Below are 23815 nucleotides of genomic sequence, written 5' to 3' on the forward strand. Positions count from 1 at the left end.
CAGCAAGCCCGTTCATAAAACAAAACGCCTGCGGACGGTCCCCGAGGTTCACGGCTGGTTCCATGAACGCACCAAGGTTCCAATAATGATCTAGAACGGAACCAGTTCTTGAACCAAAGTTATTTTTGGTGGAAAAGAGGCCTATCTCTCTGGCCCTTTTTCCACCAAAATAGCTAGGCCAGAGCCATAGAGTATAGACAGAGTTGCGACATTGAGGGGGCAGAAAACAGCCCGGTCACGTGGTTCATGTACTCGCGAGCCCATAGACTCCAATGCATTCTGTAAACTTCTGGTGTCCCTATTCGCCAATAGAAGTCTATGTAGACGAGCCGCCATTGGACTGGCCCCATGAAGTGAACTGAACTGAGTTGTCGTAATTCTGTCTTACTCTATGGCTCTGTGCTAGGCTAATATCCCGGTGTAGATATTGTGGAACCTGCATTAAAAACAAAAAGGGACCATAGGCCCTACGGGCTTGGACCCTTAATAATAAATTCCCACCCATGCAGTTGAACCCTGCAGGAATGCCACTGGCAGTATGCTCCTATGTCGCATGTCAAGCTCATGGAAGCATGTTCATTTAAATAGAGCCACCCAAACCCAATTAAGAGAAAGGGATTAGTATCACTGTGGATCAATCGGCATGTTTGTGTTTGGAGTTGATGTTTTCACTCACTATTTCTATTCTACCATAGCCAGCTGACATTAATAACAACACCACCAGCCTGGAGGAGAAGACAGAGTGTGAGAGACATTTCAACACATTTGTCAGTGAGTATGGAATGGATGCTATAGGAGTACTAGAATGTCATGGATAAGTATAGTTGAAGGAGTTGCTCAGTCACTGCAAACTGCATACCAGAGGATCCAGGTACAGACTAACTGACTGACTGTCTTCAAATGAGTTTTCAAAGGAACTGCGAGTACAGACAATACTTTCATCTTTGTAAACCTCTAAGGAGTACACGCAAGGACAGCACTTTGAAGTAACAAGGACACAAACAAGTCGGTCCCAGTGAGAGTTTTAATTAATTACATTTTAATTATTCAATAAGAGCTTAAAAACTTAGGAGACAGCAGTTTCTCTGCAGCTGTTCTCTTTCCCCCATTGCTATGTAGCAGCAAATAACACTGCCCCACACTGCTACAGAAAATGGAAAATAAAAATCTATATAACTTACCCCAATCTCCCATTCAAATACACATGACCAAGACCAAACGTGGAACTGAACCACTACTGCTATCTCTACAAAACACATGAAGAATGCATAGGGGAAACACTGAATCCACTTTCCTTCAGATTTCTGCATTTTCCCATACCTTGATGCAGTCAACACAAGCTCAGTAAATGATTGGAGCATAAAGTCATTAAGTTTCTTTTCAAAACCAGACACTTATCATCCATTTTGCAGAAAAAGGTTAACATTAATTCTTAAATAATATGCAATTACATAATATTATATCCATACAGTATCAATACTTTAAATATGTTGAAATGTTTAAATATTTACTCACAGAGGAAGACAATGTAATTGAAAAGAATTGTACCGAGCCCTGGAGAAAAACAAAATAAGCCTAAAGGGTTTATTAGTTGTTAGCATACGTTTCGTATGTGAGATTTTGAGATCTATAGACAATGTACAATACATGTAAGTGAAACTAGTTAAGGTAATACTCCTCCAGAGCTGTCTTTTGAATGTTCAACCTAACTGATTAGGTTGCCAGTATTTTTAAACATCATGTATTACAAGATTGAACCAAGAAGAGTACATTCATGAGACTGGGGTGTTATCAAATTATCATCACAGGAGCATGCTAAATGAAGATCCACAAAGACCATACATTGTGGATGAACAGGACGATGAACGTTCTTTTCTCATATTCTTTTTTTCCTCCCTTAGGAGAGTAGAGTAGTTGCAGCCATCGGCCAGTATCGAGTCTGATACTGGTCTGGTCTCTGGTGCCCTGCTGGGATTGTTCAGCTCCGACCAGCCAAGAACATCATGTGTTTGGGGTGAAAAAAAAAGTCTATATGATTGATTATGATGAATGATGCGACTGTAACCTCATTGTAAACACCATAGTCCTTTGAAATGTATCTTGCAACCTGATCACTCGGGTCTGTTCACTGCTCTGCCCTTTTCAAAAGGGTAACCTGGTTAGATTGCAAAAGTGAATATCTCACCATCCATGATTAATGTAATTCCAGGTTGATGCTGTTTGTTGCCTCCTTAGCCTCAAGGGCCACTCTCCTGCTCCTGCTCAATGATGGGATTTCCCCATCCTCCCTCCTTTCGATTGGTCCATTCTGGTTGCCATCGAGTCATATTCATTTTCCATTTGAGTAGTTGGGTTCACCCTGGCATGGTATGTTGTAACTTTTTGGAAGTGAGTCGTTACATGCCCACTCTCACTATTATGCGCCATAATATGCAATTTGTGGTCTTCTAAAATTCTTTAACCCTCGTGAAATTAGGTAGTTCCACTTTCCTCACTTCAGTTCCATCTTTTTGGCTCCATTAAAAAAGCAGATGATCCAAATAATTTCTCTCTCTGAGAGGAAGGTCAGAATACTGTTACATTTCCCCCCTGGCTTATAGACACAGTTTGAAGTCCATATTGTCCAATCAAAGTTCAGTTCTGCTACTTGCCTAGTTCCCACGCATGATTTGTTACTTCCACTCTGGCCTCATGTGGTTTGGAATACACGTGCAGACCTGGTGGCTGTAGTAGAAACCATTCTGACACTTCCTGAAGTTCCTAGGCTTCCTGCATGGCAACCTGTAACAGCTGGACACAGAGAGGACATGGTCAGTGGTTTACCAGGATTGTCTATACTTTGACTTGAGTAGACGAGTTGAGTTCTTTCTTATACTTTGTCCATCGCTGCATGGATGGAACAGATGGAGAGATGGGGAGGGAGTAGGGACATGTGATGGGGAGAGTAAAGGCCTATTCATAGTCTGGATTTTCGGTGGTGAGGTGACCACCGCTCCGGTGGTGAGCTCACCACTGGAGCTGAAATAACGTTGCGCGGTGGTGAGTAAAAACAGAGAGAAGGGCTGGAGTGGTGGCGGTGGTTTGCTCTTCACCGCGGCTTGTGACGTCATGTTGTAGTTCGGTGGTCACCTAACCACAGAAAATCCAGACTATGTATGAGCCTTAAGAGTGTAAATAATATGGATGGATTGATGTATGATGGTTAGGAGTCAGGGGTCAAGGGGCACGGTGGCACAGTTGGTAGTGCTGTCGCCTCACAGCTAGAAGGTCCTGGGTTCGATTCCCGCTGGGGACGCTGTGGGCACTGGCGGCGTGTTCCCTCCTCCGCGTCATCAGTGCCCATACCCGAGGCGGGGGTTGGCGATAGGGCCTTTCTGTGTGGAGTTTGCATGTTCTCCCTGTGTCCCCTAGGGTAGATACCCTCACAAAAACATGCCGTAATCCTGGTCTCTAAAACTACCTCCCCCTGGCCAGCCGGGGCGCCTGATGGAGGGGAAAGGAACTGGTCGGAATAACGTGTCCCTTCCACGCGCTACGTCCGGCCGGGGAAATTCCCCTCTGTCAGGTGAAAAGAAGCAGCTTGGACTCCTCATGCATAGAAGGAGGCATGAGGTCAGTCCACTGCCCCCCCAGGTTGGCAGAGGAAGTGTAGCGCCCAGGATTACATTAGATAATTGGCACTGGGTGATAAGAAAAACTGGGTTACAAAATCGTGGGATAAAAATTATTTTTTTAAAAGGAGTCAGGGGTCAATGTAGTGGATCTGGATGGAGATGTTGGAGGGGAGAAAGAGGGTGACAATTTGAACAGTAAGAAATAAAATGGAAGTGCAGTGAGAGGGAGGACGTTGGAGAGAGTGGGTGGGAAAGGAAGAGCCAGAGAGAGCAAGAATGAAAAGATGTTAGTGGGAAAGAGATTATATCACTTGGCATGAATGCACTTGATCTTCCAAGTCCTCACATCCCTTGTGGATAAAACGTGATCCAAGCTGCCTGCTGTGTACAGTAAGTGTGCATGTGTGCGACTGTGCGTGCATGTATTTTTCCCTAGGGAATGAAAGGGAATTTGGTTGTTTTTTGAGAACTCTCTCTTCTTCTTCAAAAAGAAAAGGGGATAAAAAAACAGCAGGTGTACTATGTCCCACGTGTGTCTGTCTGTGTATGCATGCATGTGCCTGTACAAATGGACACTTATGCTCTGTGGGTCAGTGAGTGCTGTGCATGCGTGTGTACCACCTCCTGTGACCAGATGTCAAATCAAACTCCAAAAAGATGACAAACAATGAAAAGAATGTCAGAAGAGATAGGCTGAGATAGGCCTGTTGAGCTCATAAAAGTGTCTGTCAAAAATAACGGACTCTCAATCTCGGTCTGTTATTCTTGTCGTATGAGTATAAGACGGCCTTAACGCCAGAGGAAGGAGTTTGTCTCTCTCACAGGTTCCCACAATGAATTAGCGTAGTGTATAAAGATGGGTTAAAACTTCCCAGTGTCACAACTCTTTGTACGATGTTTTCATTAGCGTGGACCTCAGGATGAGAAATCATCCGGACAAACATGTTTATTTTTTTTTACAATTCTATTAATGTCATAATTCCATGCAGAGGCCATTTCATAGACATATAGTGACCATATATGGTTTCTATATGTTACTGAATTTAAACAAGCCACTTCATATGATTGTAGCATGTATAGTGTATACGACACAAGACACATACACATATGACCCCTCGATCTCTCTCTTGGGTCAGAGAGCTCGATCTCTTGCATGATAGTTCTGGGAACATATTAAACATATACTCTCAGGCACACATGAGCGTACACACGCGCACACACGCACAGCTGAGAGCAGGCCAGTGCAGTTTGGACATTTGTCCATAAAAGGCCATGGAAAAAATATCTGCAAGGCCGCGAAAGGAAAGGCAAGAGAGGAGAAAGAAAGAGTTCTTTCTTTCTGAGGGTGGAATGTATGAAATGTCCATTGAGATTATGCTCTCATTAGCATTCTCTCTCTCTCTCTCTCTCTATCCCCCTGCAGATGCCTTTCTCTCAAAGCACCCACTTCTCTCTTTGTTACTGGCTTCAGTGGCTTGTTTCCGTTCTATCATGTATCCATGTGTGTGTGCGTGCGTGTTTGTATGTGTGTACAGAGCATGCATTGCATTAATACATCTGTCTGTCTCTTTGTGTCTGGGAATCCGAACATCCCCGGTTTGACCCTCCCTTTGCCGTGTGTGCGTGTGTGTGTGTGTGTGTGTGTGTGTGTGTGTGCGTGTGTGCGTGTGTGTGTGTGCGTGTGTGTGTGTGTGTGTGTGTTTTCTTTTAATTGATCCTGAGCTAGACACACTCCACCCACTGGAGCTCCCCCAGACCAGTGCACTCATCAGAGCCATCTGAGAAGAAGCCATCTGCTGGGCGTAGCAGTAGCGGTAAATCTCCCTGCCTCCTGTGGGGAGAGGAAAATACTCCCCTTTTCCATGATGGGCAGTTTAATGTGAAAATTATGATTTCAAATGTTAATTAAGTCAGAGCGCCGCTGTGTGTGCTTGTTGGTTAACTACAGTATATGCTAACGGTCACATGCAAGGTGGTGAATCAACCTGTCAGTGCCTTATTTATAGCCATATATGTAGCCGTGATTTACAGGTTTGTATCTGGATTTAGACCTGTGATGAATTAGCCTGGGCACCATTTCATTTAGGGTATATGATCCTGTCGGGAGCGGATGATATCGCTACGTCATGTTGTTGTAGTGTTTTGAAGTCGACGGGCAGGAACAACAGGCGGCAACTTACTTTCCCCTCAAACCGATTTTTCTCAATAAAAGCTACAGGCTACGAGAGCTTTTATTGTTATTCTTCCGGTTTGAGGGAAAAGGAAGTATTGATTCCCATAATATGTGTTAGCCTAAATAAATAGAAACGTTTCCCAGGGAGAGGAACTAGTGAAAATAGCAGATCTACAAGCTCACAACGTGCCGCTTCGCGCCATATTGTGAGCTTGTGCTGTAGATCGCCTTTTTTTTATGTTTCAAAATTATAATTAAAAACTAAATGTAGGAAACAAAGGGACCACTAAAAATGTGCCCATGACCCACAAATGGGTCCCGACCCAGTGTTTGGGAACCAGTGGTCTAGACCTCTCTGCCTAGATCACAGGATATTTGTCGATTTGTATATCTGTTGCTCACACGTTCATTGATGTCATCAAGCATGCGTTCATAGTGACGTGTCTCAGTGCAGCTACAGTTGAAGCTTTGCAGCTTTGCATCTATAATTTGAACCCAGCTCTGCTTCAATGTGTAGCTTTGTAGCTTTTGCAGCAGCTACAAACCGTCATATGCATCTTTGCATCGTCATGTCACTGGCCTCCATTGACAATGAATGGTAGACAGTATCTTTGCATCTGCCCGTGTGAGCGCATCAATAAAGCTAATGCATCCCTATGGTAAACAGAGAAGGCTGTTCAGCACCATGGACAGCATCTGTTAGCTCAGTGTGGGTGGGACACCCACCCATGAGCACCATTAATGGCACATATAGACCAGGGGTTCATCTCACATAGTCAGACAACTATTCCACAATCTCTGAATGTTATATAGAGTCTGGAACTACACGTCCCGAAATCCGAGTAAGGAAGCTGCCATTTCCGTTCACGAAAATATATTTTAAAAATATCTTTACACTATATTTTTTGATTTCCTTTTCTGATAAGCAACAAGCTATATATGCTTAGGTGATTTCTATTCATATGTAAAGACTAAATGGAAGTGGGGAGGAGGCTCCACTTCCGCTTTATCGATTACTCATGATAGAGCATGACGGAACCATTTGAAAATTGTGAGAGGCAACAGTCTGGCCACGTGAGACTAACCAGGGGTGGGCAACTTTGATGATGGAGAGGGCCACTATTTTATTTTATTTTATTTAAACCTCTTATGTTAAATAGTATTTAACTATTTTTCATAATGCCCTACTACTTCTATTCTAGCAAAAATGTAGTTGTTTTTTGTTAACTCAAGTAAGAAGACTGCTTTGGGTGGATATGTAATGGTGGGGAAGGGAGAGCAGTTCCTGGTTTAATTGGTTGGCAGGTTTTTCCAATTGTATAATTGTGCTCTCCTGTTTACTAGCTAGCAAGTAGCATGCTGGAGCGGCCTCGGGATATACACACATACATACTACACCAGGGAGAAGGCCAGCAGATCGGCGTTGCCGTTAAGTATTTTTAATTTATTTTAGAACTTTTGGCTTCTCTGAAATTCTCCCTTCTTAAGTTCCCATGTCCCTAGCGTGCCGCCTTACCCCTTATCCCTAAACTCATTTACCATTTTTAACTATTTTGAAAAACATTTTAAAATTGTCTACATGCTCACAGCATGTCGATGTAGATCAGAAAGTTGAACTATTTCAAAGTGTTTTTCAAAATAGTAAAATATGGCTAATAAGTTTAGGATATTTCTCCATAGTGGGTTGGTCAATCGATCTGAATTTGACCACCTAACAAGATTGACAATAAAGTCACCATACCAACTTTGATGAGGCAGTATTGTGTTGTTTATAATTTTTTGGCACACTATGGGATATGTAGCCGTCCTTGCGGTCCCAAGTCTGCACATAGTTTCGGTTCACATCACCGTGTGGACCCAATTCAGACATTTAATAGTATATCATATATCATCAAATCAAAATGTTTTGTATAAACGGAGACATCTGTGGAAATGTATTTGGTTGTTTTTCCTCAACATTAAAATAATGTTTTTATGTGGCCACACCCACCAGTTCATTAAGTATACCTGGTTTTCACCATAGCACCACCCACCTGAACTTAAGCCTCGCCCACAGCTGTGAGTTGTATGATAATAGGGGAGGGGTTAGGGTTATGATGTCACAAAAATGGTGTATTTTTAATCCAAATTAAATAGATTGGATACTGTGCGCGCGTGCAAATCTTTTTTCCTCTTTGATTGTGTGGTTGCTCGTCTTTACCTGCAGGTATTGGGGTTGAATCTCTTCCCCTGACGCAGGCAGGACTGCGGGCTCTCTCGGCACTGACACTGGCAGGTGTCTGGGTTCAGAGGCTGGCTGCCGGGGCACTCCGCCTCACACACACACCCACAGAGCTCCATGTCCCATCGCTGCCCGGGAGGGCACCACCTGCCATCCCCCTGCACCTCGCACTGACACTCACCTGGGTGGGGGAGAAGGGAGGAAGATAATACTGCATATTTCAGATGAGGTGAGAGTTGTTCCATTGGATTTCACTGTACACTGCACTTTTGCATTTTTGTAAAAAAAAAAAAAAAAAGAACTTGGACAAACATTTACTGTCCATTAACCAAAACAAAAAACAATTGATCAACAAATGAATTGATCACTAACGAAGGCCATAATAAGTATCAAGTCATTTTCCTTTTACCAATGCCAAATTTGTGTATTTCGATATTATAAATATTTCCATTTTCAGTATTCACATGCATAATAAATGGTAAAATCGACATATTACAATTGTGACGATAATAATACAACAATCCTTTCATGAAATCCTAAAATTGTGTTTATAATAACTGTCAAATGTCTCCTCACATGTGTCGTGGTCAAGCCTCCAGCCGGGGTCGCAGCTGGCCTCGGTCAGCCCGTTGCGACAGACGCACTCGCAGCTGGACTGATCCAGAGCCCTGTTGGAGCCACACAGAGCCAGCAGGCCCAAGTCCAAGGCCTCTGGAATCACAGACAGCACAACACACACACAACAAGGTAAAACAATGAATTCCTCTGGAACCACGAACGCCTACTGGTGAAACGACGTGGCGTTGGTTGCATTGTCCAACTATTACTAACCCCAAATCTAACCCTAACCTCAGTCTTAACTGGCCACGTAAGTCCCCTAACCTCATATCAGTCTTAACCGGCCACATAAGTCCCCTAACCTCATATCAGTCTTAACTGGCCACGTAAGTCCCCTAACCTCATATCAGTCTTAACCGGCCACGTCAGTCCCCTAACCTCATATCAGTCTTAACCGGCCACGTCAGTCCCCTAACCTCATATCAGTCTTAACCGGCCACGTCAGTCCCCTAACCTCATATCAGTCTTAACCGGCCACGTAAGTCCCCTAACCTCATATCAGTCTTAATCGGCCACATAAGTCCCCTAACCTCATATCAGTCTTAATCGGCCACGTAAGTCCCCTAACCTCATATCAGTCTTAATCGGCCACGTAAGTCCCCTAACCTCATATCAGTCTTAATCGGCCACGTAAGTCCCCTAACCTCATACCACGTAAGTCAATTTCACAATGTTTTCACTTCGGCGGCAGTCATTTCAATTTCCTAATCGCAGCCAGTAGGCTCAGTAGAGCCCCTTGCATTGTCTTGATAAGTAACCTACTGGTTGATATGTAAGGGATAATGTATGGCTAGGTGGTCATTGTTGATAGATAAATCACAGATGGGGTGATTTATCTATAAACAATGACCACCTAGCCATACATTATCCCGCTTATTACACGGCTACTTGAAACTTGATGCATACATTAATACATTTACCCAAAAGTGACAACAAAGCAAAGCATTTTCTTGCTTACGGTAATAAGTATTCCAAGTTGGCCCCGCAGGGCGCAACGAGTCGCCTCGGAAACAAAGGCTTTGAGGCTTTGATTAGACAGCGGTCTGTTATAGAGCGGAGCGGTCTGTTATCGAAATAACCCACGGCTGAATTCAACGATTGACCGATCAGAATCAAGCATTCAACCAAGCCGTGTAATAAGGGTTGATAACATTGGAAGCAGGTGTAGAAGAAGCCCTGTGCACACATACCCGATTCTCTCTCAGAGTAGTTGGTGATGTCCATCGGCACACACAGACAATGGACTGCATCCCATACTAGTCCAGGAGAACAGGGGCTTTGAGGGCGAGGGCACCTGCACACACACACACACACGCAAGCACGCATGCACACACACGCACGCACACATGCACATACACAAATGCGCATACAGTACACACACACACACACACACACAAATAAATAAATGAATACATAGTTCTATAAATGTGCACACATAAAAACACACACACAAGCACACACACATTGCGTGGAGACCCAGCTTGCATGCACCGTGTACACTCACAGGTGTTCGTTTGCAGCTCGACGTATGATGGCGTGCAGCGGTCGTTTGTGCAGACACTCACAGGAGGTGTGATTGACGAACGTCACCATGACAAAGGAACGGTCCATCCTTGGCGGGGACATTTCCACCAACTGAGTGAGGGACAGAGGAAGAGAGAGAGAGAGAGAGGTCAGTGTGTGTGTGTTGTGTGTTACTATAGTTACTTTGGAGATTAAAATTTTGATTAGAAAACTTACATTAACCACTTCAACCCTATACATTTCGGCTATTTTCAATAGATTTTGTACACATGTTGGACTTGTTGCACAATGAGTACTTTAAGTACATTGTGATGCTGATACTTTTGTACTTTTACTCAAGTACATTTTCAATTCCGAGGTAGTTAATACTAAATTAGTTAGTACTAAATTGCAGTATTGGTAGACCTACTTTTACTTAAGTAAAACAATTGAGTGTGTGTGTGTGTGTGTGTGTGTGTGTGTGTGTGTGTGTGTGTGTGTGTGTGTGTGTGTGTGTGTGTGTGTGTGTGTGTGTGTGTGTGTGTGTGTGTGTGTGTGTGTGTGTGTGTGTGTGTGTGTGTGTGTGTGTGTGTGTGTGTGTGTGTGTGTGTGTGTGTGTGTCGTGCCTAATACCCAATACCCCTTGCACTAAAATCAATGTAAACTAGTTCTTGGGGCACTCGCTTCGAAAGTTATCTCTCCTTATCAGACCATGCAATGAAGCCACTATGGACATTTCCCACATACTGCCTACCTAGGCGACTAGGAAACACGGAATTTACATTACTGCTGCTCAAGTGAAAACATTGTGAAACTGCGCTATACAACAACTTTGCTTTATGTTTACTTACGTGGCGGGTTAAAACTGAAGTTACGGTTAGAGTTAGGGTTAGATTTAGCGTTAGTAGTGGGACAACGCGACCATCTTGATGACTGCTGATGACGGAGATTAAATCTTCTGATAAAAACCGAAACCGCTACTTGGGGCGTATTGCTTAAATTAACGATGAGGCCTCATTCACACGTACCAAACACCAATCAAGCAAATGTTTGGTCGTTTTTTGGGCCACCACAATGCTTTTCCAATGGGAGTCACATGGTTTGATCAAACATTTGTGTTTGATTGCTGATTGCTGGTGGTGTTCTGCCCCTCCAAAAATGTTTGGTCAAACCATGTGACTCCCATTGGAAAAGCATTGTGGTGGCCCCAAAAAACGACCAAACATTTGCTTGATTGGTGTTTGGTACGTGTGAATGAGGCTTGAGTATTCTCCTTTGTACACAGGCAAGACACGTCAGGCATACTAATTTAAGTTATTTCTGTTTTAGGCTATTGATGTGTAGAACAGTACTGTAGACTTGTTTATTTGACTTTATTCATGGTTTGTTCGGTTTTAAACTGCCATTTGAGTATGAATAAGCAAACAAACCGTGACCTTAAACGGCATGCTCAAATGGACCTGGTTTCCAGTTTAGATCTAAGACACATCTCAGCACAGCCGCATGAGATGGAGGTCATGTCGTTGCATATTGTTATCACATGGTTTCTAACTTTCTATGCTATGTGTTGATTAAAACAAGGCTTGCTGATAAAAAGGGGTTTAAGGCAATTTACAAATCTGTGCAAGGGGCACTTCTGAGATAGACTGGGAATGACTTCCAGACTGAGGCATGTCTGTCGTAGGGGTGCGGGGGTGGTTCGGTTCTGGGCGGTTATGAGGTCACTGATGTAACGGGAACTTTGGCCATTAATGCTTCACTCTGTATAGTGCAATGGGAGCCAGTGGAGTTGGCCATTATGGGGGTTATACAGTATGTATGTGGGCTGACGTTTTGCACCGGTGAGGACCGGTGGGGTATTCGAGCCAAGACCCAACTACATTATGATGCATACTCAATAGTTATAAGCACTACTAAACACTACAAAAGTAGAACACATCAAACACATCAAAAGCCATTACATTATGGTCCATGTTAGACAGTAAGTCTAGTAGTAACTGTATACTGCAGCATACTTTTTGCTAATTCATTTCACTAGACCGGTGCCCGGCTGTAGAGCACTGAGTCGGTAACGATGGAAGTTGGAGATCCATGCCCCACCCGGCTATGAAATACCCGTTGTACCCGTGTCAGGGTACCCGTTCCATCTGTCTGTATCCCTTTCATGCCCATATATGGAGATTTCTAGATCTGTCTCTCTGTGTCCCTTTATTCCTATATATGGAGTTCTGTGTCAGGCATACCCAAATATGGAGCGTTGTGATGTCAGAACAGGCCAGCTCCATATATGGACGCTGGGCAGGGGGCCCTGTTCAGAGCCCGGGCAGAGGCCTTTTGTGGTGGTTCTGGACAACCGTTGGTTCGATGGACTCAACACCGGGCACTGCACTCCCTGTGGGGGTGTGAAACGCGTGTGTCGAATTTGAAGTTGGTGGGGGGAACGGTTCTCGAGTTACATGGATTAGCCATAGGGTTAGGGACAGACAGACAGACGTACGTATGGTGCATTCATAGATAGATAGATAGATAGATGGATGTCCTCATGCTACACACAATAAGTGCTGGTATAGGTGCTTACCGTCTTATTAACCAGTGCGTGGCTGGTGTTGGTGCAATACCAGGCTTCGTTGTTGCAGCATCCGCCGCAGCGGTGCAGCGCCACGCAGCGGGGGAGGTAGAACTGGCTGGTGGATTCTGGGTATTCTTTAGAGACCTCCACGCACACTTCTCTCGGCTGACACTGCGTTTTTTGGATCTCCTCGATTATGACTGAGAACATAGACAAATATGTACTTACACTAGGGGTTATGTATTGTTACAATAACATATCCTGGCATTCAAGTTAAATAGTTTCTATGCAAACATTGACTCACAGACACTGGTGGAGGTAGTCCTGTTTTGACAGTGAATAGCTGATGGCGTGCACTTAGCCACTTATAGCCACTATAAAAGTATACAAATATAGTTGACTGTGGTCGGCTCTGTACTTGGTCCACTCTGTTTGCCCTCTGCAACAAATCTTTTTTTCTGAAAACAAGTGATGTTCAGCTAACAACGCATTACATCACAACCATTATAAGCTATTTATGACGATTGTGAGGGAGGGATGCTAGGGTTCAAGTGGTTAAACATTTGTTTTTCAAGTGTTTTGAATTTAGCAAAGGCTATATCTGCATTCTGGCAGGCAGCGGCAGGATATGTGTAAGCCAGAGTAAGGAGAAAGGTTTAAACGCTATAAAGATGCATATTAGAAATGCAGAAAACCTGCCATTTTTCTATTGAACCAGTGTTTGGAATTATATGTATTTGTTACGTGCCATAATACGCCAGAATGTGCCAATGTACCTAAATATAAAGTGTAATGATAATAAGTATGTCCGAACTAAACTTAGATGACTCCCAGTTCCGTTCCAAGAGATAGGAATCTTGTCTTGTCAGTCAGAATTGACTGCCCGGGGATGTTTCCAAGATGGCGTCAGAGTGAACCAATTTGTTGCATTGTTTGCAAGCATTGTCTGAAGTCAGAGCGCATGTGTTCACTGCGTCTGTTTAGGACTCTAGGTGAGGTATTTTCAGTTTCACAGCTGACCACAAGTTGAGAAACATTGCAGTAAATGACGTGGTGACATATGATGACGCGTCGATGTTGTCAGTTATTGGGCAGTCGGACGTCAAGAACTTCCACAGAAAAGGGAGGTAGAATCTCAAGGGAAACTGTACCGGATTGCCTGGTTGAGTCACCATTATAAGGAAATGTGCCCATAATTAATTGCATGTGTCTGCTCGCTCATACATACAGTAAGTTACAATAGCAAGCAACATGATCTTAATATGGAAGGTTAATTTTCCCCCCACACAACGTCCATATCCCCCCTCCCAACACAACAGTGGTCCCCAGGTTCAAGTTAAATAGTTTCTATGAAAACATTGACTCACAGACACTGGTGGAGGTAGTCCTGTTTTGACAGTGAATAGAGAGTATGCACAGGCATGATTTTCCCATCAGGACACGCCCCCCTCATCTAGACTGAGTGGCAAAACATTGAGCAGCATGGAGTGTTGGAGTTTGGAAGTGCTCGTTGGAAATCACTCGGGAGTGCTTGCGTACTGCGTACCACCTGTTTCTAAATGTCTGAATGTCACATCATGCAGGAGGCAGCAAAATGTTGTGTTATTGAAAACAAGCACTTCCTAACTCTGACACTTGGAAAAATTATCAAATGCAGGACATTTCTTGACAGAAAGTAGCTTATAACGTTTTTATGGTGGATTTCTATGAAACAAAAACTTTGCAGATAGAAAGAGGATAATTCAAGCTTTTCGTACAGCTGCAATGTTGGTGAGTTTAACATTGTTTAATGCAATGTTTGGATGAATGGGCTGGCAAGGCCAGAAAGTAGTTTTTTGCCACTCAGTGGGCGTTCCCGCATAACTTCCAGGTACGACGATGTCACGCGCATACCCTCTATTGATGGCGTGCACTTAGAATGGCCACTTATACCCACTATAAAAGTATACAAATTGTTGACTGTGGTCGGCTCTGTACTTGGTCCACTCTGTTCTCTCTGCAACAAATCTTTTTTCTGAAAACAAGTGATGTACAGCTAACTAAAGCTATTTATGACGATTGTGAGGGAGGGATGCTAGGGTTCAAGTGGTTAAACATTTGTTTTTCAAGTGTTTTGAATTTAGCGAAGGCTATATCTGCATTCTGGCAGGCAGTGGCAGGATATGTGTAAGCCAGAGGAAGGAGAAAGGTTTATACGCTATAAAGATGCATATTAGAAATGCAGAAAACCTGCCATTTTTCTATTGAACCAGTGTTTGGAATTATATGTATTTGTAATGTGCCATAATATGCCAGAATGTGCCAATGTACCTAAATATAAAGTGTAATGATAATAAGTATGTCAGAACTAAAGACTTAGATGACTCCCAGTTCCGTTCAAAGAGATAGGAATCTTGTCTTGTCAGTCAGAATTTACTGCCTGGGGATGTTTCCAAGATGGCGTCAGAGTGAACCAGTTTAAAGAGACTGGTCTAAGCATTGTTTGCAATCATTGTCTGAAGTCAGAGCGCATGTGTTCACTGCGTCTGTTTAGGACTCTAGGTGAGGTATTTTCAGTTTCATAGATCAAAATCGGAATGAATTAATGAATAGTCTTACACGTCATTCAGACTGCAGTCAAATCCAAATCTAGGCCTTTAGGACTGACCGTCACTAGTGTCCACACTGTTGTTTGTAAGTGATCAGATCAGATTTGTGTGCTCAAACATCGCTGTATATCCAAACTCCAAGATCACAATGCTTCGCAGTGCAATGTGTTTCCGCAAGTGACAAATTCAGTGCCCAATTTAAACAAAATTAAAGCCACCTAGGAAAGTGGTTACAATTTAGGAATTTTGCAGGCAGATCGTTTTACAGTAAGCAAGAACAAAAACACATAAAATAAACAGTGGAATATCTATATGAAACTATGCGTAATGCGTATACACTAACACTATAGAGTGCAATGTCTACATAGAATGGCTAAAATATGCAAAAAGCTGTTTCCATGTGGTTTGTTGCTGTAACTTCAGACATAATAAAGAGACTAGTGGCCTCACACCTAGAACTCACTTAACCCCTGCAGTGTTCATTTTGTTGACTAAATCCCTAACCACACCATGTAACTCCTTGGGTCCAAACGGTTGCAAGAAGTTGCATGTTGACCCTTTGGTGTGGTTTGAGCCATTGAATTCCATGCGTAATCACTTGGGATAACGTGGGACGACGTGAGTCAACTTGCAACAGGACATATCACACCGCAGGGACAACGCTAAAACCGTCTAGACCCTTTGGTGTGGTTGGGGCATTAGACTAAATTAAAATATTGTGAAAAAATGGACACGGAACCCCTGCTCACCCGTGCTCATTATTATAGGGTGGAATGGCTCAGTGCAGAGGGCACAGTCTTGCAATGGGCCTGGTCTTTAATATATTCAAGACTACAGAGACACCCATGTACCAGACTACTCAAACTATACTTCAATAACACAAAAGACACACAGAGGCACAATACCAGCTCCACTGCATCTCGTTCAACCCAGATTCGACACAAACAAGGGGTTAAATTCGTTCTACTGCGATTCCACCAAAATGTGGAATGCCCTACCAACAAAGAAGCACTGAGAAAACTGCCTTCCTTTTTTGACTACAGGAGCAGGACTACAGTGGTCTCAAAAACATAGAGGAAAATTTGACAGGAAAAGACTCACTCACTGTATAAAAAATGGAAAGGAAAACTCCTGGCTTAGACCGAGACTTACCTTCGTCAGTGATATATCATATAGCACTGACGAAGGATCTTAGGACCGAAACGTTTGCTACTTTTAATTGCACTTTGAGCACAGAGCACGTTATGAGCATGTTAAAAATGTTTTCTTAAGTCTCGGTCTAAGGAGTTTTCCTTATACAGTGAGCAAGTATTTTTCTGTCAAGTGTTCCGTCTATGCCATGGGTTTTCAACAGGTGGTCCGTGGACCACTGGTGGGCCGTGAAGGTATTGCATGTGGTCCCTGACCATGCATTTAGTAATGTAGGAAAGTGAAGATTTGTATTTAAATGTATTGTATTGACCACAAGTTGAGAAACAATGCAGTAAATGACGTGGTGACATATGATGACGCGTCGATGTTGTCAGTTACTGGGCAGTCGGACATCAAGAACTTCCACAGAAAAGGGAGGTAGAATCTCAAGGGAAACTGCCTGGTTGAGTCACCATTATATAAGAAAATCTGCCCATAATTAATTGCATGTGTCTGCTTGCTCATACATACAGTAAGTTACAATAGCAACATGATTTTAATATGGAAGGTTAATTTTCCCCCCACACAACGCCCATATCCCCCCCTCCCAACACACAGGTTGATTCTCAGTCAGGGTGGTGGTCCCTGGTTCATAATCAGTTGAAAACCCCTGCTCTATGCCCTACCAACAGACATCAAAATTCCTTCAAAACTGCCACCGCACCTGTCTGCAACTTGCTATAGTGTTGACGTCTTGTAGATTATTGTACGTCTTTAAATATCTGAATGCAGGACCACAATGGAAAGAAGCCCTTTATCACTATTGTATAATTATCATACTACTGTACTATTTTGTGAACTGATTTAGGCTGCCAATCTGAACATAAACTAAGATGCATCTATTTTTCCACAATGCTTCACTCAAGGACACTTTGAGACCCACTGGTGTAGCAGAGTGTTTTCCAATAAGCCAACAACCAACATACACAATAGCAGTGTAGCACCAGAATGTAACAGAGCCTTCATTAGTATCAGCGGTAACACTTGTGAAGGAAGTAGGGCCCAAGTTATTTTCTAAAATGGCGTGCTTGCGTGCATAGAGCCCATTGCACCTTCAAATGCGCCGTCGTCTTTGTAGAGCGCCGCCTCCCGCGGCCGGCCCCACATATCCTCTTCGTCTTCTTCCGTTCGGCGGACGGGGGGCGCGGAGGAGGACGTGATGGAGTACGAGTTGAGCTGCGAGTTCTTCCTCTGACAGTGCCGAAGCAAACTGAATTCCGGATACCATAGTTCTAACAGTTCGTCCACGCTTCTCGCAGTCTCCAAACTTAGCCGGTCGTTCGCCGCTCCGGGAGCCTACACGATAAAAAAAGAGGGAAGAAGTGGTGAGAGAGGTGTTGGAAAACTCCAATGGTGCTTTGACGTTGGCAACGCAGCATTTGTTGAAGCCGCACACCTTTTTCTGGCATGGCGTGCAAATGTGTATGTACAGTATGTACTTAATATCTATAAGTATTATGAAATTTAATATTCGTTTTCCAAGTTCTCGAGCAACAAATAGGAGCCAAATCTACGAAAGTCAATAAGCATTGTTTGCACCTACTACACACACTCGCATCAAGTCTATTCCCTCCCTCTTTCCACCCGTAGCCAAAAGTTTAAAAGAATAATAGATCTACAAGCTGTGAGCTTCTAGGTCTGCTGAGGCAGAGGCTGCAGCACACAAACTGATTATACTCTAATGTAAACGAGAGCTTTCTGCACCTGGCAGTTATGACCTTGCAGTCATACTTGTTTTTGTGTGACTATGACCGAGCATAAAATTAGGCTTAAGTGGTTAAAAACTAGACGCATAATTCTTAATGAATGTGCAAATAATTGGCGGTTTGTATTCTACAATTACAGATGATAGAAGTCAAAATGAAACAAATGAGGAAACACTACACCGTACAATCAACTGATCATGATGTATACACTCAGAGTTAAATGAACACTGAGGAATCTACTGGGTGTCTGTACTGGATAGTTTCCAGGGTAAATTTCCCTTGTTCCTTGCGGCTGAATGAAACATGGAATGCCACAGCTGCCAATGTGTTGTAACACGTTGCCGTTGGCTACTACTCTTATTATGGATTAGTCTGTCCTTTCTTCACCCACTCTCACACATGCACGCGTGCGTGCGCGCACACACGCACACACACACACACACACACACACACACACACACACAGGAGCGCTGCCTGGCATTCGGGTCCTCGTGGTCACATATCTTACTGGATATTGAATAATACTTGCTAAACAATAAAACATAACAAACCGTGGTATTCGTGAGGGCCCATGTTAGCCAATAGCCCTTGGATTCTTATCAACGTTTCAACCCCAGTGGGTTCTATGGAGCACACGCACGCACGCACGCACACACGTTCACACACACACACACACACACACACACACACACACACACACACACACACACACACACACACACACACACACGTGTGAGCGTTGCATGCAAGCATACGCGCAAGCTGCGCTGCTTTCCTTTATCTTCTCATTTTTCCTCGCTCAGACACAGACTGTCTGTATGTCTATCTATCACCATCCATCATTTCAGATACAGTATTACACTAACAGTGGCGCCATGTTTCCCTGAGAGAGAAAGATAACAGAAAGTCAGCAGAGCATACATTGTGCTGTGCTTTACCAACAATCACCTAATTAGTTACCGTTAGCGGTCTTTAAACTGCCTCTTGTCAGTCACTCTTATTATTTCTGCTCTGAGCAACCCTCTCATACAGTATCTCAACACAGAAATGTCACTCACAGGCCCAACTTTATTGTTATTTTTATTTATGCAGGGAATGTGAGCCGTGCATGTATTTGTAACATGTTTGATACAGTATGGGTGTTATGTTCCCCCATGTCTCACTTCTACTGTTTGCTCCTTGAATTGGGCCCTTTTCTCGGCTGTGAAATGAAACAGTCAGTTGGTAGGCTATTTAACACTATAGTGGTGTAAGTGCTGAATGCTATGTCATTGTCATAAGTGATCACTGTCCCTTAGTCCTCAAGCACTGTCTGCCAGCTGGATATAGCTTCATCTACATTACAATTAAAACTATCACTGGTGAAGGCTTCAGGCTTGTACCCTCTATAACAGGGTATACTGTAGGTTGGTCCTCCCTCTCTGAGAGGAGATCTATAGGTACCAGTTTATTTTTAAAGCTATTGCTGAGAAGTTGCCACCCTACATCACGTTGCTGCTTCAAGTGAATGGCTTGCACTAGAGGTCCCATCTGTACAGTCTGAACTGGGAAAATCGGCTTTCTGCTTCGATGCCCCTACTTCATGGAACACTACAACAAACACTAAAAATGAATGCCCCAATATCCTTATGGACAATTTAATGACCTGCTTTTAAATCTCCTACCTCAATATGTGATTGTTTTTAACTTATGCTTTATTTCACTGCGTGTGTGTTATATCTTTATGCCTTACTTGTAGATTAGTTTTTATATCTGTCTTAGTTTTTGATTTTGTGTATGTGATCTCGGCAGCACTGCAAATGAGGGTGAACCTCATTTGTTCCTGAAAATGCACCTGCAGCCCATCAAGTATAATCTATGCTTCGTCCCGTGATAGTGTCGCGCACGCAGACCTCTATTCCCCACAACAGTCGTATCTGCGAAGCGATGTGAGATTGTATATCAGCTGTTCTCAATACTGTTGCGCTTTGAAGTATTAAAAAAAACAACCTTGGTGAGGGCTTTAGGAGGGCCATTATAATCCACCACTCCTGAATTCAGTGCCGGGAGTACTGGGAGTCTGGTGCAACGCACAGGTCCTGGGTCTGGTGAGAGCAGGAGTGGACCTGGTGAGACGTAGGAGGGGCCCGTTCAGGAGTCAACCCACAGAGCCTAGTCCTAGCACGCGCCAGATTTTGGTTCTCCCAGTACCGGCAGAGTAGTTCCGGAGCAACGGATTGTGTGGCCTTGCTCATTCCCTGATGGACTGATCAAGGGTATCTACTGGGACGTAAATTGGGATTTGCTCAACCCCGGGTGGGTCGCCTGAGTGAGGGGTATGATGTTGGAAGACCCGAAACCCAGTTGACCTCAGGAAACATCACTGAAGATACGTCCCAGGTGCATCCATGCGATGTATTCTTTTTTAGTTAAATGTATCCTAGGGTGCATCTCACTAGCCAACACACAAGAAAGATTGAATGGACTGAAACCAGCACTCCCCAAAACAACAGGTTTGGAGATCTGTTGGGAATTGATTACATGAAACAGTCACCCGTGCGCCCAGTCCCAATGTTGTAAACAAATAATTGGTCTATTAGAGAAAGTTAAAAAATAATTTGCTGCTTTCTTACGTTTTAGCGTGTTTAGCTATTTTTTACAAGGGGGGCTTTCTAACAAGTGGCTAAATATGTATATATATTTTTTTTTTGCAAAAGATTATGGCGATTTCTTTATTGTTATTTGCTATAGTCCTACTAGATGCCAAGAAATGACATCTGGTACAACAGTAGTTGTTTTCCTTGTGTCTGAACGACCAACTGGAACCTAGGGGATGCCATACCATAGGGGGATGCCATACTGTGTCCTATAGGCTCAATATGTCAGTTTGTCTTGTCCCCCTTCATATTCAATAGACCCCGTGATCTTTTGTGGCCAAATGTAATTTCCTGGGGTCTAGTAGGACTATAAAACTAAACTAAAAACATAAATTATAACAAAGGAATCGCCGTAATTATTTGTAAATGTGTATATATATATATATATATATATATATATATATATATATATATATATATATATATATAGCCACTTGTAGTAATGCCCCTGTGAAAAAGTTGTCCTCTATGGACACGTTGACAGTAGTTCTTGTTGTAGCCTTGCTCTCCCGAGCCTGTTTTAACCATATTGACAATTTTACCTCAGTGTCACATACTAAAGCTAAACCCCAGAGCTTTTTGTCTTGGTTCCCAGGAGGAAAGATAGAAACCTGATCTTCCATTCCTTTTCTTCACCCTCGCTTTCTCCACTCCGTTCTGTCTCCCTGTTTCCACACTGCGGTGTGTGTGTGTGTGTGTGTGTGTGTGTGTGTGTGTGTGTGTGTGTGTGTGTGTGTGTGCACACACACACACACACACGCATGCGCGCGCGTGTACGTAATGCAAGATACACTTCATAACATTTTTATTTTTAATTCAAGTCTCCTGTCATGTCATGACTTGTGAGAGGTCACCACTAGATTTGTCATTGGTCCATTTGTATGCCCAAACCTATCTCTCTGCCATAATTTGCATAGTGTGTGCGTGTGCGTGTGCGTGTGTGCAGTCTGCGTCCCCTCCCAACAGGAGATTACATGACATGAGGTCATCGCTCATGGGAACATGAGGTCATGTTGGACCAATAGCTTCCAGTCTAGTCCTCTGGGGTATACGTCCAACGGTCCATCATCGCTTATTATTTCACGGCATGCGCGCACGCATGCACGCACACACACACACACACACAGACACGCATGCGCACACAGCATGTGCGTGTACACGTTTTGAGCTTGTAGATCTACTTTTGATGCTTTTGAATTTTAATCTGTCTCTTTCTGCCTTTTATCTTTCAGCTAAGCCAGTGCTTCTCAAAGTGGGGACATGATTGACAGCAAGGAACCAAATGGACGCATACAGGTCTGTAACTCAGAGAGTGTATAAATGGAACCAAATGGACCCTTACATGTCTGTAACTCAGAGAGTGTATAACTATAAATGGATCCAAATGGACGCATGCAGGTCTGTAACTCAGAGAGTGTATAATTGGAACCAAATGGAGCATTACGGTTCCATTTGGTACCATTTGTACATTCTGTGAGTTACGGGGTGGGGGGGGGGGGGGGGGTTTGGGGCGGCGTCCATGTCCTAATGCACACCAAACGGGCCGGTCCTTGAAATTAAAACGTTTTAAGAATCACAGTGGATAACACATCCATTAAAACGTTTTAAGAATCACAGTGGATAACACATCCATTAAAACGTTTTAAGAATCACAGTGGATAACACATCCATTAAAACGTTTTAAGAATCACAGTGGATAACACATCCATTAAAACGTTTTAAGAATCACATCCATTAAAACGTTTTAAGAATCACAGTGGATAACACATCCATTAAAACGTTTTAAGAATCACAGTGGATAACACATCCATTAAAACGTTTTAAGAATCACAGTGGATAACACATCCATTAAAACGTTTTAAGAATCACAGTGGATAACACATCCATTAAAACGTTTTAAGAATCACAGTGGATAACGCATCCATTGCCAATTTCATTTCACAACTTCAATGACATCAGCATTGTTCCCTGTGATAGTGAGTCATTTCACCACAGGGATGATTCCTGTCGGTCTGACCATCCAGACTGATTTGTTTTCAATTAAATTGTGCTATAAGTGCCCAGACCTGTGCAAATGCACACTTTATTTCTTAATACATTATGTCAGCTTTTATTTTCACGCATTCGTTCGTTCATTCGTTCGTTCGTTCGTTCGTTCATTCATTCATTCATTCATTCATTCATTCATTCATTCATTCATTCATTCATTCATTCATTCATTCATTCATTCCAGATATCCTTTCATCGTATTCAGGAGTCAGGACACAAGCTGAAGTCACACGCTATCTTTAACGCAGCTTGTTGGCTTCACCCCAAACAGGTCGCAAGCGTCACCAACTGTTGAACCCTAGAAAGTCATTCACCACATTGACGTCATACACACAAATACGTGTCCAACGAGAACTGGGACTAACATGACTTATAGCGCCATCCAATTCCACCAAACAACAATACTTTCGTCACTGAATGATGGTCTGGAAGCCCTGTGGTAAAATATCTCACTGTTACACAGAACAATGCTGACATAATTTTATTAGGGGAGGAACAGCTTTCCTTTTTTTTCTGTATGCAGGAAAATGACAATAAACTAAATCTTGAATGTGTTGAAACGATACTGGCAGTAGATCACAAAATGGGGCCGAAAGCACCACGTACTGACGCCAACACTAATGATGAAAACCTCTCGGGTCACATTTGGACGTCAATATTAATACAATGTGTTTGGAACACCTTTTAAGCATATATGCTGCATGTACTATAGTCTGTAACCTATCTCAACCTACTGTTGTGCTGCCTGCGTGCTAACTTGTGACGCCCTCCTGTGTTCCGGTCATGCTCAGCACCTATGGTGAATGTTTTCAATCTCCTTCACACTTGTCTTAACAAAGCAGATATTCTTCATCAGCGTCTTAAAAGAATCAACAGAAAAACATTCATGTTGTTGATATGCACAGTGTTAATTTAACTTTTATTAGTGTACTGCAAATATGTACCAT

At 43.1% G+C, this 23815-nt stretch overlaps 1 protein-coding gene across 1 annotated transcript in view; it reads right to left on the reverse strand.

Moving 5' to 3' along the window:
- Nucleotides 1-583: 583 nt before the first annotated feature.
- Nucleotides 584-23815, reverse strand: part of LOC308311964 (vascular endothelial growth factor C-like) — a 28685-nt gene continuing 5453 nt past the window's right edge. Inside the window, exons 3-9 of the mRNA XM_080758789.1 lie at nt 17530-17773; nt 12708-12898; nt 10131-10261; nt 9817-9920; nt 8585-8719; nt 7988-8189; nt 584-2790 (exon numbers count right to left, since the gene is read on the reverse strand). Of these exons, the coding sequence (XP_080614915.1) occupies nt 2673-2790; nt 7988-8189; nt 8585-8719; nt 9817-9920; nt 10131-10261; nt 12708-12898; nt 17530-17773 (1125 nt within the window). The 3' untranslated portion in view covers nt 584-2672. The remainder of the gene's footprint in view (nt 2791-7987; nt 8190-8584; nt 8720-9816; nt 9921-10130; nt 10262-12707; nt 12899-17529; nt 17774-23815) is intronic.

The sequence above is a fragment of the Protomyctophum bolini genome (genome assembly GCF_963924005.1).
Source record: "Protomyctophum bolini genome assembly, chromosome: 24".
NCBI lineage: Eukaryota > Metazoa > Chordata > Actinopteri > Myctophiformes > Myctophidae > Protomyctophum > Protomyctophum bolini.